The sequence below is a fragment of the Clupea harengus genome, chromosome 14, assembly GCF_900700415.2.
Source record: "Clupea harengus chromosome 14, Ch_v2.0.2, whole genome shotgun sequence".
Lineage (NCBI taxonomy): Eukaryota > Metazoa > Chordata > Actinopteri > Clupeiformes > Clupeidae > Clupea > Clupea harengus.
This window is the reverse complement of record NC_045165.1, coordinates 14,027,180-14,041,269: the sequence shown is the minus strand read 5'-3', so window position 1 is coordinate 14,041,269 and position 14,090 is coordinate 14,027,180. Positions and strand designations below refer to the sequence as shown.

Sequence of the window (14,090 nt, the reverse complement as noted above, 5' to 3'; positions counted from 1 at the left end):
ATAGCTCACATCCCTCCTTCCTAGGTTAGTGTAGCTTAATTTATGTAATTCACACGGAGCAGAGAGACACAAAGTAAGCCTACTTCAATCCCCCAGCCCCAAAGGAGTTAACATCAAGTGTCAAGTCTGAGTAGATGTTAATGAAACAGCGAGTGGAGCGGATGTTTGTATTGATGGAAGATTAAATGCTCAGCTTGGTATTCCTCGCTGTCACCACAATGATGTGCAGAGGTCAAGTTAATCCTAGAAGAGTTGTCTAGGATTCAGCAGGCATCTTCATCTTAACAATTCATCTGCGGTATGTCTGGTCTGGCTGTAGTAGTTTGTCACAGGACTGAACAGAGGTGGGCTTCAGCCATGGTCGTCAGCTTTTGAGGACTTGGCATAGTTTTTAAACGTTTTAATTTGAAAAAGACATTCCCAACTTTGTCTCTCTCTGTCTCACACACCAACACAGATACCTACATGCACACACACACACACACTTTTACCCTCTTTCTTTGTTCATCAACCACTCCCGTTTCGTTGTGCGTGACCTCCTTCTTGGCACTAAAGTGTTCATCACAGAGCTGTCGGCAGAAAGGTCACGACCAAATGAAGAATAGAGAAGAGGAAGAAAGAGGAATGAGAGAGAAAAAGAGGGGGATGCACTGGCAGCACAGGAGTACCTGCACGCCCACGATGTGCTCTATGAGTGCAGAGAGAGTGCCATGTTGTGTCCCACACACGTCAGGGCTGTTACATATGCAATCATAGTGGGGGAAAAACACTTGTTTGTTTCAAACACTTGTTGTTTGTTATGTTCTATAAACATAAGAGATGGATGGCATGCCCATGAGCCTCTATGTAAATGTGAAAGAAAACAGCAGACAAAAGTGTGCTGTGGCATTTTGACAAATTGTAACATTTACTAAACAGTGAAGCATCTGAGATTATGCTGACAACAGTTCTTACCAGGAAAGTGGAGCGACCAAACCTTAAATTAAGCACACAAAAAAAAAAAACACTTACTGTTTCCTTTTTGTCACTTCATACATATGAAGTATAAAACTCAAATACATTCAAATCCTTGACAGAGGGTGTCACAATTTCAGATCCTCAAATGCAAACAAAAGTGAAACATGTTTTGTTTTTCAGACTAGAGTTTATTAAAAAGATAATTATCTTTCCTCCTGAAGCATAAACATTCTCTATTGACTTGTTACATTATATTTTAAATGACATATGTTGGTGAATCATCTCACACTAGGAGCCAACATTAGTCATATTACACTAGTCCATGTTGACAAAACACAATGTAATTATTTAGTCTCTAAATACATAATACACAGAAGTGCAATCTAATTATGACAACTGGAAATTATTATTATTGGAACTGTTTTTTAATGTAACAAGTAGATGTTTCACTAATGAATATTTGCCATATATTTCTTACTTTAGGTGAATGCATCTGTGTTCTGTTTGTTTCTAAGCTAAACCAACAAAGAAGCTGAAGGCACTATCTAGAATCCATCAACAGGCGCATTGTGTGTGTGTGTGTGTGTGTGTATCTGTCGGAGTGTACATGTGTGTGTCTGTATATGTGCGTGTCTGGGTGTGTGGTGTTCATGTTGGAAAAATAAAGAATGAGAGATAGAGACACACGGAGAGAGTGAGAGGGAGAGGGAGAGAGAAAAAACTATAAAGGTCTTTGAGATGAGTGTGGCATGATGAGTTGGCATGACAGACTGGCAGACACTTTTGAAGTTTCAAGTAAGCGGCAGATTCTTTCAGACACGCTGCACACGTCCCCACTCCCAGACATCCACTATGTGGGCTTTCAGACTTGTTCCGTTTCTACACACCCACCATCTACAGCAGTACTCTCCATCAGACACATACACAGTGGCATACGGGTTATCCCTTTCCACCAGTATTTGTCACAGGAAATTTCAGTGTATATTACACACAGAACAGAACATATCATGAGTGATCTAACCCACAGATGTCCAGTAAAAATAAAACAGAGCTATCTGGTACAGTGTCTGGCGAGTGTGAACTAGTGTTTCAATAAGAAGTAATTCCAGTGTGCAACCCCGCCGCTTTGGCACTGTGAGCCATCAGGTCGTAGCACCCCCTCATAAGCAGCAGAGATTTCATTTCCAGACTCCCTATCGCTATCAGTCAGCAGACCCTTGAAGTGTGTCTCCAAGCGAAGAGAGTAAGAGAGTGGGGCGGGGGGAGGGATGGAGACAGAGAGAGGTGGGGAGTGGACACACATGGAGGTGGCTGGGATGGACAGGGAGGAAGTGTGTTCTTTCTGCCTGTGGAGGCACACAGTCACACTGGGGGTGGGGGGTGGAGGAGGAGGGGGGAGATGGGAGGGTTTGGAAGAGGGGCAGTTAACTGAGGAAGAGAGGGGCCGAGAGGTGGCTGGGGGTTTGGGCGGTGGAGGGGGGGGGCAGGCTGGTTCCTCTTCAGTTTGAGTCTTGCTTAGCGCCTTCTGATGAATCCACACCCCTGGCCTGCTCCTCAGCTGGAGAGAAGAGAGAAGAGGAGAAGAGGACATGAGAGAATATGAAAGGACACGAGAGCAGGGGTAATAAGGATAGAAGAGAATGAGAGAAGAAAGAAAAGGAGAGGAAAGAATAAAATAAGAGTAGAGAACAAAGGAAGAGATGAGATAAAGTTAATTAAATGTTGAATAATCCACGAGCCTGCACCAGTTAGCAGTTTCACATCAACTGCTTTCCAGTAAATACATCTTCATTATGCCAATATAGGTCCTCTCACTTAACTCACCTGTTATAGTATTTATGAGCCATGTCATGGCAGATAACATATACGTTAATTAGTTGTTATGGCAGCTAGTGCCTAATGACATAACAATTTCATATCACAATCATTGACTATTTATAACTCCAGATATTGGCCACAAAATACAGGGAAATAATTTTGAACCAGTACTTTCCACCTCTGGTACAAAAGCATCAATCTTGTTTTGATAGCTATTGTGTTGTGTTGATTGCTCATGATGATTATGGTTGAGGAAAGAATAGCAAGTTGATGGTAATTATTGCTGTAGATGAGAATTTAACTAGCTCAATCACACATAGCACTAGATTAGGTTTTATATATTTATTTTTCACAAATAAACATCACTGTGCCTGCATCAATGTCGATCATCGATCTGTGTGTGTATTTATTCGTTTTTTGCCTTGTATCGACTGTTGCCTATTTTGCTGGTGTCCTCACAATAGATGTCTCTTCGACAGAGATTCTTACAAATAATTTTTTTTTTTTTTTTAAAAACACTTTCCAATATCACCACAGAAATCATCAGATAGTCCAGATGAACAGAAAAAAAAAAAAACACAGCCATGATTCTTTCTCCCTATTCCAGTCTCCGCCGTTAACATTTACACTCCAGTTTATAATCTTAACAAATGAGTCCAAGGCTCCCTGTAAGAACAGAGAGCACAGAAGATTCATGGGGGATGAAAGGAGAGAGGAATGTGTGCATTAAAGACTATGTGGGAGATTCTTGAATTGAACTGAATTGAACTGAATTGAACTGAATTAAAAATAATTGAACTGAACTGAAAGATTAAATAAATAATAATTAAAAAGATTACAGTATATGGAAGAATCTAGGTATGCACCATAGGGGCAGAGCTTCCAAAGGGAAGAATGCATTACAGTGCATTACCGCAATTATTAGTAGTGCATGTCCTCAGTCTCGCAAGGACTGTCTCACACAGACAACCAGAGGTAAACACATACACACAAACACACTCACTCTTGACAAACACACATGTGCACACACACACTTACACACATTGGCATACTTGGATGTTCACATAGCTAGACATTCACACTCACACACACTGGCATACTTGGATGTTCACATAGCTAGACACACACACATTGGCACACGTTGAGAGAAAGTTATTCTGACAGTGTGGAGAAGGCTCAATCACGCCTGTCTGGCGGTCTTGTCAGCCTTAATTCTGACAGCTGTCATCTTCCAGCGATACACTGTGAGCCTCTGAGACAAAGCCACAGACAACTCCACCAAACCCTCAGTAAACTTTCCGCGTAGCCTGTCATTACTCCCAGTTCTGCAGGCATTGAATCAGCACTAACCTTACACCTGTGGCAGACACCTGGACATAAGTGTGTGTGTGTGTGTGTGTGTGTGTGTGTGTGTGGGGGGGGGGGGGGGGGGGTGGTGCACACGAGTGATTGAGAGTCACCTGCAGCTGCACGTTGAAGACAAAGCCTAATGAACTGAACTGACATGAATTTAAATGAGTTGAATCGAATCACTTGCAGGATATTACCACAACTGACACGACATGTCTTTCAATACAGTAAGAATGATTTCATGTATTCATGATTTCAGGTAGATTTTACGTTGATAATTTGAAACAACTTGGTTTGGATGGATTCATGACTTAACTTAATCTCATGTAATAAGTGTATATACAGATTGGGAGAAGGTGCGTTTTCAAGGGAACACACGTATGAGCAGCACAGGCTGACGGTGAGTTGTCCAAGTAATAACGAGCAGGTTAGAGTGACCACTCTCACCCCAGGCACTCGAGAGGGATGCTAGCGACAAAGCTAACACACATAACATTTACCTCCCAGGAACCCAGGGTCACAAGGTCACTGGATCAAGACCGATGAGGGATGGGGTGACGCAATGTTGGTTACTTTAGGTGAGTGAGTGGTCTGGACTGTTTGTGTTGTGCCTTCATGTGTTTGTGTCTGTCTTCTGGCCTTATGTAGTCTGGTGTCAAATAGTGACTGTGTGTGTGTGTGTGTGTGTGTGTGTGTGTGTGTGTCTATGCCTTGCTTCTTTTCAGCTCTTGTGCAGTCTGCTGTGGAATAGTGTGTTTGTGTCTTTGCCTGTGCATGTGTGTGTGTGCATATGTGTGTGTATGAGTGTGTGTGTGTGTGTGTGTGTGTGCGTCTGAGTCTGTGCATTTCTATATGTGTGTTTGTTTGTGGTTGTTAGCTTGTGTGTGTGTGTGTGCATCCTTCACCTCCTCTCGGCTCTGGAGCGGCACTCGTGTGTGTGGGTCTGTGGGATACGTCCGTGCTCCTCACGTTCTCCGGGGGCCACCGTAGCTCTCCGCTCTCCACCTCCCCCTCCGTGGGCTCCACCACGATGGACGGCAGACGCTCAGACAGCTTCGGGTAGCGCTCACGGCTGTCCGGAAAGATCTGGAAGACGGCAAAGAGTGACTCAATTAATTTCAGTTGGGAAGACTCCATTCAGTTGAGTTCAGCTCTACTGATGCAGCCTAGAAACAAGAGCAATGCTGTTGGAGCTTTTGTTCTTTGACTGATTACAAACCGCATTGACTGTTTGATAGATTGAAACTGCCCATAATTAGGCTTGATTAGCCTCACTAAAACGTCTCATTGGCTAAAAATCGACGGATGCTGGCGGATGCGTAATCTAGTACATGAAACTGGTCATTCGAAGTCATCAACGAGCCACAGAATATAGTAATTTGCTCATTGACTGACTGATTGGTATGGATTGGTTGATTGACTGATTGATCTGCTGGGTAGTGTAATGACCTGGAAGGCGATGCCCTTTTCCCCAGGGGCCCCGTCCACACTGAAGTCCTCCCGACCAGGCTCTCTGGTGTTTATCACGTCTGTCATGCTGTGGGGAGAGAAGGAAAGAGGGGTCGATTAGGAAGGGAGAGAGGGAAGAGAGCGACAAAAAGAGAGAGCGCACGAGAGAGAGAGAGAGAGAGAGAGAGAGAGGGAGATTAATGTAAAGGAATGTAAAGAGAGAGATTGAGACAGAAGGAAGAGGAGGGAGACAGAGATGGAAAGAGCGAGACGGAGAGAAAAAGAAAATGACTAAAATCTTTTCAAGTAAATTACAGTTGTGTACACACCGATTTAAGCTTAATCAGACCATCAGATTGGCCAGCAAGCACAAATCCACCATGGTCCAGGCCATACTCACATGACCTAACACAACCTACATCATCTAACACACATCAAACCCAGCCTATGAATACAATTTGACACCCACTCTGACCTCAACCCATCCAGATATGCAACCTCATGCAAAAGCTCAACTCTAAAAATGTGTGGACTTGTGTCTGTTTTTTTAGCTCAGATTGTACTCTCCATAGAACATTTGAACAGATTTTGGCCTCAGGTAGACCTTAAAATAATTCATTTTGACAAAGCCAAAGAACATGGCAACTGTGTGTGTGTGTGTGTGTGTGTGTGTGTGTGTGTGTATTTGTGTGTCTATTTCCATCTCTGTGTTTATTTTGGGTTTCTCAGCATTTCTGTGGTGTCTGTTTGAGTTTCAGTTCAAAATGTGCCTCCCCTTCTGCTGCCCCAGATGCTCAGCGCGGGAGACTAATATGAATGTGTGGATATAAATACAAGTAGGTACTATGCAGAGTGCGATATCTGCCCAAAAAGCCAACTCACCGTTCAAATGTGCAAGTTCAGCTTCTCCTGAATTTTACTCTCGTTTGACCTTTCTCAAAAGGCGTGTTTAGACATTAGCCTTGATGGGAATCAGATTTTAGAAATACATTTATCGGCATTCAAGTTTTGACTTGTCTGCGGCTAACTTCCCTTGCGCTCCCGTGTGTCCTGCGTTTGGGAGCGGTCGGTCGGGGCACGGGGTCTGTGCTTGCATGAGAATGAGTCATGGATCCTTACGGCGAGAAGGGGTTTAGAGGCACGCAACCGATACCACAGCACTTCTCAATCAAATCACTCCATCCTCTTAATATATCTGCCGCTCTCTCACACACGTTCTCGCTCTCGCTCTCGCTCTCTCTCTCTCTCTCTCTCGCTCTTCTGTCTTCTTCTATCCCTTTATTCCTCACCACTCCCGGTCTACCTTGTTCTTGTCTTTTTCTCTCTCTATCTTTTTTTTTCCTTTTAGTTCGTTTTGCTGCCTGCTGTGGCTGGCCAACTTTGACACGCTGCCAATTTCTCTCCTGATTTCCAAACTTTGCTCTGGGAGTCAGACAGGCTTTTGACAGGGAAATCAAGCTGCTGTTTGGGGATCGGCTCGACAGGGCACCCATGCAAATACCACCCACGGCATCCTGGGATACTCGAGACCGCAGACAGCCCTTCAGTTCCTCACTAGGAGCAAGAGAGGAGATCAGCCTAAGCCAGAAAAAAAAAAAAAAAAAACATTTACAAAAATTCCCTTCCTCATAGCCCTAGCTGCCCCAGTAACAGATCTGGCCATGATGTGGTGCCAATTGGGTGGTTCCAGGCCAGATTCGGGACACATCTGTCCCAGAACTGGCTCCTATCTGGGTTGCCTCCTCCCTGCAGAGCCAGCTTCCTTTCATCTTCTTACAACTCTGCCCAGATCCCAATATTGTTCAAATATTTACCAAAGTGGTCTGCATGGACTTGAACGAGAAATGATTCACACTTTCCCAAGCCGTGTTTCCACTTCAGAGAGAATATAGTGAACGAGGCTCGTCAGCTCGTCAGCACAATCAGAATACACACATAACACACACACAAATCCATATGCACAGTTTGTGTTGTGTGTATGTTAGGGTGTACATGTATGTGTACATATTGTATGCAAGTGTACATGTAAATGACTGCGGGTTTGTGTTGTGTGCACTGTATGTGTTAGGGGGGTATGTCTGTGCGTACAACGCTACAAAACAATCAAGCACAGACAATGTCATAGACATTTGTGTTAAAAGAGAGGCTAGAATGAATGTGATGACATTCCAACAATATGAGTAGACTTGGCAAAGTTTGAAAAAGGCTAAAAGTTCTCAGTTTCCGTAACACACACAAGCAAGGCAGGGTGATGGGAATGAGAAAAGGCTGTGTGATAAGACACATGGTAATACACTAAGAATGTCATAACACACCTTTTGAAATAATTCTCACAGAGTATTTCTCAATATCAGAACTCAGTGTGCCATAATTTAGATAGTAAGTTAGGTGAACTGAGATAAAAAAATAAATAAAAAATAAAAAACAGGCTCCACACCATAATACTCTGCCAGGTTTGGCAATCCTGAGTCAAAGCATTGACCGCTTTGATTGGTCTGAGGGCTGTTCTTCTCAGGTAAGGTTGGGTTTGGTTGCGTTGAGGTGGGGTGGGGGTTGAGTTGAGTTGATTTGCCCGTTTCATAATGCGTTCACATTATGAGGCACTTAGCTGTGAAACCTCCATCTCTGAAAAGGGTGCCGCACCAGTGTAAGGAGGCCTTTCTCTCAACTCACACCAAAGCTCCAGATGCTCTCCTGGGGCATGACCACACTAACTAATTAACACATACTAATTAACACTAACCTGGGGACGGATTCTGGAGGGTAAGCCTATCTGAATGCGGAACCCTTCTGCTGAGGAACGGACGCCCATTCATGATCGTGAAAATGAGTTGACCAGCGGCAAAGATTTGATGAGATTGTACTCAATGGATGGCTTGTGACAGGTGGTTAAAAGGCTGTGACGTCATGTGAGTTCATGGAAATGACAGCCACGATGCATCTTTTTCATAATGTATCATTATTCACGGTTCCCAGTTTTGTGTTTCTTTTTTTTTTTTAAACAAAGATCCTCCTGGGAGTTTTGGGATAATGTGCAAAATTTGAATCTAACCTTGCCTTCAACACAAAGAGCCCTTACTGGCAGCAACAACTTTACACCCACTTCCTTTTACCATACAATCACTGGCCATCAGCCAAATCAGCCAGCAGCCAACTCGGCCACCAATCAGGCAGGAGGATGACCCAACAGACACTCAGAGGTCAATTACAATGCAGTCATTGTGAATCCATCAAAATGTAAAATATGCATCCAAACAGGCCTCCGGTGACAAATGGGCTTGGGGTGGGAGCCAGAGCTGTGGCATGTGTTACTGGGATGTTCGATGAGTTCTATGACAATCACTTCCTTATTTTGTGTTTTTTCCCCATTCTATCTTGCAAACAGCAGGCAACAGTGAAAGTATGAAGGAAGTACTGCCTGCACACACACACACACACACACACACACACACACACACACACACACACACACACACACACACACACACATTCATGCAAACTTCTTGGGGTAAATGCAACTGAGCATGACTAAACACACACACACACACACACACACACTCACACACTCACACATCAACATTCATGCAAACTTCTTGGGGTAAATGCAACTGAGCATGACTAAACAGACCCAGTCGGTTTCTGGGGTAGGGTGGGGCATGACTGGCAAGACAGGAAGTGATGGAGTCACACAGGTGTGTCACACCACAGGGTTGTGCAAACTGAAGAGGACATGAACTTCAGTTACTGTAGAAGCCAGAAGCCATGAGGTCAACCATGGGTACTCTTTTCCAAAGCGCATGACAACCATGAACTGATCCAGGTCTGGCATAAGTTTAGCAATGAAAAATTCTAGACCCTCCAAACGATTTATCTTGCGACTAGTGAAGACACGCTACTCGTGTTACATTTACATGGAGTATGAAGCTTAATGATGAATGGTGGAGCCGTTCTCTCCCGTTCCCTGTACCTCTGGGGAAAGAGATATGGGGACAATGAGAAAATGACTGAATGCTTAGAGGTCCGCATATGAGGTATTGAGTAGAGGGGATTTCTCTGAGAAATTCTCTCTCTCACTCTCACTCTCTGATTTTCTGCGAGAAGTAACATCTAAATACAGTAAAAAATCAGGTCGTGAACACGCACCAGACACTGTGCCCACAGGTAAATACAAAATAGGGTATGGACCATCTTCCCGAAGTCATACATACAGAGATCCTTGGCTGAAGTTAGTGTAGCACGCTTTCTACCAGCTACAAAACGAATTCTCACGATTTTCACCATTCTGTGCAAGAAGTTAAGCTCTCTTTTAAAAATCACAAGACTTACAATGCCTTTGATTAAATATCATGATCAAACATACTCAGATCCAGAGGCAAGAAAGCTATTCCTACCTTGAAGGCTAATATTTCTTCGCTTGCAAATCCCCACACTACTTCGCGTTTACACACAACGAGGGTGCATAGATGTCGTTCGTCTAGAGTTGCGAAGTAATCCTTGTCGACACCTTCGAGTCAATGCGCGTTGATACTGGTTTGTTTCCTTTTATGCACGTAGAGATACTGTCCGCACGCATTGATCGGCCGAGCGCTTTTGATGTTACGCCGAGTGTTACGTCAACGTGATGAATCGTTTAGTGGATTAGCATACACTCTGGACTATATCAACAGTAAATTGTAACAACTACAATAAATGATCAAAACAGCTGTGACTATGATTAAATGACCATGCAATGAGCAGATATTCCATGATTTCAAACTTTATTTGCGCAATCTCTTTCACTGTTTATTATGGACAACTTTCTATTTCCTTATTCTATAAAAATTCCATGAAGTATATATCTGAGCATTCTCTAAAAAATGTGTTTTTACTGAAATATAACTATATAACTATAATTCATTCCCCATATATCCCAACAGTGTTTAATGTACATGTTAAATGTGTCAGAAACTTCTTCCCCCTGCAAAACAAATACAACTACTTCCTTTTGCCTATTTCTTCCTGATATAAATGTTCTTTGGAAGGGAGATTGACGTTGTCATAAAAGAGACACGCTACTGCACTTTTAATCCCAATACATTGTTAGAAAGACTTCACCATAAGATACAATGTTACTTTAATTCCTAATAAACGCATATTACAGATTTATCTCCCTCAAATCAGCTACGAAAGCTGTTCTGATGAAATTGAACTGAGGTAGGGAGGTAGGGAGGGAGAAGGGGGGTCATTCATTCCTCTACTCAGATCATCTGAGCTAATGTCCACAATGGCTCATTGAAAATTCGCAGAAGTAGGAGATATCCGAGACGTCGCAAATGGCGCGACCTCCTTTCGTGCATTCCGAACTTGACCTCTGTTGTAAGAAAACAAATCAATGAATCATTTTGCGGTAGTACACATAAGACCTGTCTTCTTCATGTAAAACTAACTGTTAACTCTTAACGTACCCTACAACGGAAAGCTTCCAACGGAGGTGAGGTTGTTTCGCAGTATTAACTTCGGTCTCTAACATTAGCAGTCCTCTGTCGCCCTCTGTCGTCTTTGTCAGGACATTTTATGAGGGGGTTGGATGTATAGATACAGTTTCGATGATAATTTCCAGTGTTGGTGAAGCTACTTTTAAAGCATAGGTTTGCAAGCTACCAATTACTTCACACCGGAGTTTGTACTACAACACAGCTATACTAAAGATAAATCTAATTGGATTAACTAAAGCTACTTAAAAAAAGTAGTTCACACCACTTTGTAAAAAAAAAAACTTATATGAATATTATAATGAAATTATAGCAAAAATATTACAAAAAACACTCAGTTGAGTTTACTGCAAAAAGTGCCTACTTTTTCTCAGGTCATAGATAAACCAAAAAAATAAAATACCCCACTAGTCATGGGAAAGTGCAAGTAATGTCAGCTTTGGTTTTGTATACAACGCCCAGGCACCTGCCTTCCAGAAACTAGTCCAGGTGGGGGTATTGCACCAAGCAGGATTACTTCGTTAGCCAAGTAAAACATAACGTTTTGTTGGTGGAGCTAGTCAATGTCATGTATTTGCTTAGGTATGGCCATGGTGATTCTTCCTCAGGCTGAGAGGTTTATCCATGATAACGTTGCTGTATGAACGCTGAGCAATGTTCGCCCTTTTGCAGGTGTGCTAGGCTACTCAAAGAACAAGTGTATGCTGGCGTCTGCCTGGGCTTGCCTTCACAGCGGCCAGGATGAAAGAAAAAGGATCAGAGCTGATCAAAGGGGGTTCAATTACCGTAGAGAAGCAATGGTAAAATAAAAATAAGTCCCTTCCTTTTACAGCCCAAATTTGTTTGTAGTTTCAGTAGTTAACCACACAAAAAATGAAAAACTATGCAAATATGAATGTAGTTAAATGACAGGCAAACTACTGTAAAATGTAGTTAAACTACTAGTTAAATTAGATGTAGTTCACTTTTAACGAACACCGTCAATTTCATAATTGTTCTTCAAACAAAAAGTTATCTCCAGCTATGAACTGAAAAGAAAAAAACAAGTGTGATGTGGGGAAAATGAAAGAAAGGAGGAAGAAGAGATAAAGATTATATATATATATTTAAATCTCTACTATCCTCCACACATTACACTGCACTACACTAACGCTATGGAGCAATGACCATTGTAGATATGAGTAAACGAAGTCTAATCACTTTACAGTACAGGCTACACATCTACACGAGTATATCTGCTCGAGACATGCAGAAGTGAATAAATATGCATCTTTCGTCATCCAAGAGAATATGTCGGATATGACCGACAGGTGGCAGTGCTGCATTGCTGGTGCTTGTTGTTTCGTCAAAGGCATGTGTTTACAATGACACATTGATGTGGCTGCCGTACCTGCAAAAAAAGTATACAGCTGTGTTTTCATTACTCAATGAAAAGTTGCCTAAATGTAGGCCTATGAGCATTTCTGCAGTATGCTGAGCTCTGTTATATTTTCAAAAATACATTATACAGTGTGACTAAAGTAAGGAATTAATAGTAAAACACCACACTCACAAATGTGTGAGTTCTTACTTTTTCCACATTGAGGCAAAGTTTGACTGATGATGTCACGTCCAAAATATTTCAATAGTATCTACAGGAATAGAGTCGAGTCGTTTTTTCACATTGACAGCAATTTGTAGTGAGCCTATTGCAACCAAGACCTCCTAAAACTTTATGCTTCAGCAAACGTTCAGTTCCTTTAAAAAGACCGGCAGGTCCCTCTAGTGGACAAAATGAGGAAGGGCGCGTCATGACGCAGGTGGTAGTGAAATTGCTTGCTCAACGGTATGAGGTTGCAGCACAACCCTGACGGTTAAAAATAGGCGAACATATCACCGCCAACCCCCAGAGAACTGTGGGCTTGTAACAGGATAATGCAGGGAAAAGTGGTGACAGACATGGTACCAAGTGCAGCTGCCATGTATCCTTATGTCATGGTACTGCAAAACAGTGCAAGTTTGACTTATTTTGCCTGTCCATCAGCCATAAGACATTTTCATTTCTTCATATTGGGATAGTGTATGTATACTGCATTTCAGTATTTATTAGATAACAATAGCTGAATTGAAAGATAGAAAGATGTGTGTGTGTGTGTGTGTCTTCAGGGGCATTAGGAGGGAGGGGGACACATATAACATTCCATATTTATTATTGTATTGTTTTCTGTTCTGCACTGTGTGTGCGTGTGCATGTGTGTGTGCGCACGCTTGTGAGCAGTGGGCGATAAAAAAAAAAAAACAGGTTGACTCCAAAAATATGCAGCAAACATGCAGACAGGCGAGGGAACATTTTATTTGTTCCGAAATGAGCGCTTCTCATTTGCTTGCGTGCTTGAAGTCTGTTGTGCTTGCGTCGCCCGCGGCTCCTCTGCTCTCCCCTCTCCCTTCATTAAGATCGGGCCAATTGCTGCCGAGCCACGCCGGGCTCCTCTGCTCTCCCCTCTACCCTCTCTCCCTTCATTAACATCGGGCCCACTGCTGCAGAGCCACGCCGGGCCGGGCCGGGCCAGGAAGCAATCTGGGCCCGTTTGGATGGGAAGGGTGACCTGTCTGACCTCCTGCACAGAACCTCCTCCAGGGTCCATCCAGACGCTCACGACAGGTCCGATGTTTGCTCTGATGGAGGCGTAAATCATAGCTTAGTGTCTATAAAGGCTGGCAGGATGTGTGCTTTTGTGTGTGTGTGTTAAAGGTAGAGAGGAAGGGTGAGTTTATGTATGGGGGGGTGTGTGTCTTGTTTGTGTGTACAGTTTTGTCTGAGAATGAGAGATTCGTTTGCATGTGTAAGGGTTTGGAAAAGTATATCTCTCTCTCCCTCTGTTTGTGTGTGTTTGTGTATGAGTGCATGTGCAAATATTTCAAAAAGAGAATTGTAAATGTATGTGTGTTTTAAGTGTGTCTATTTTGTGTATGTGTTTGAATTTGCAAGGGTAACGTGTGCATGTGTGTTGTTTTTCGTTTTTGCGTGTATTGGGTGTGTGTGTGTGGTTTAAATTGTGATTATTT

The 14,090-nt window shown here is 42.8% G+C and overlaps 1 protein-coding gene across 1 annotated transcript; it reads right to left on the bottom strand.

Moving 5' to 3' along the window:
- Positions 1-1,124: 1,124 nt before the first annotated feature.
- Positions 1,125-10,154, bottom strand: LOC105908278 (protein LBH-like). The gene is made up of 4 exons (XM_012836754.3): positions 9,966-10,154; positions 5,575-5,662; positions 5,031-5,211; positions 1,125-2,515 (listed from the first exon to the last, which is right to left on the bottom strand). The coding sequence occupies exons 2-4, from the start codon at positions 5,659-5,661 to the stop codon at positions 2,457-2,459; spliced, it is 327 nt and encodes a 108-aa protein (XP_012692208.1). The 5' UTR covers position 5,662; positions 9,966-10,154; the 3' UTR covers positions 1,125-2,456.
- Between the last annotated feature and the right edge of the window lie 3,936 nt (positions 10,155-14,090).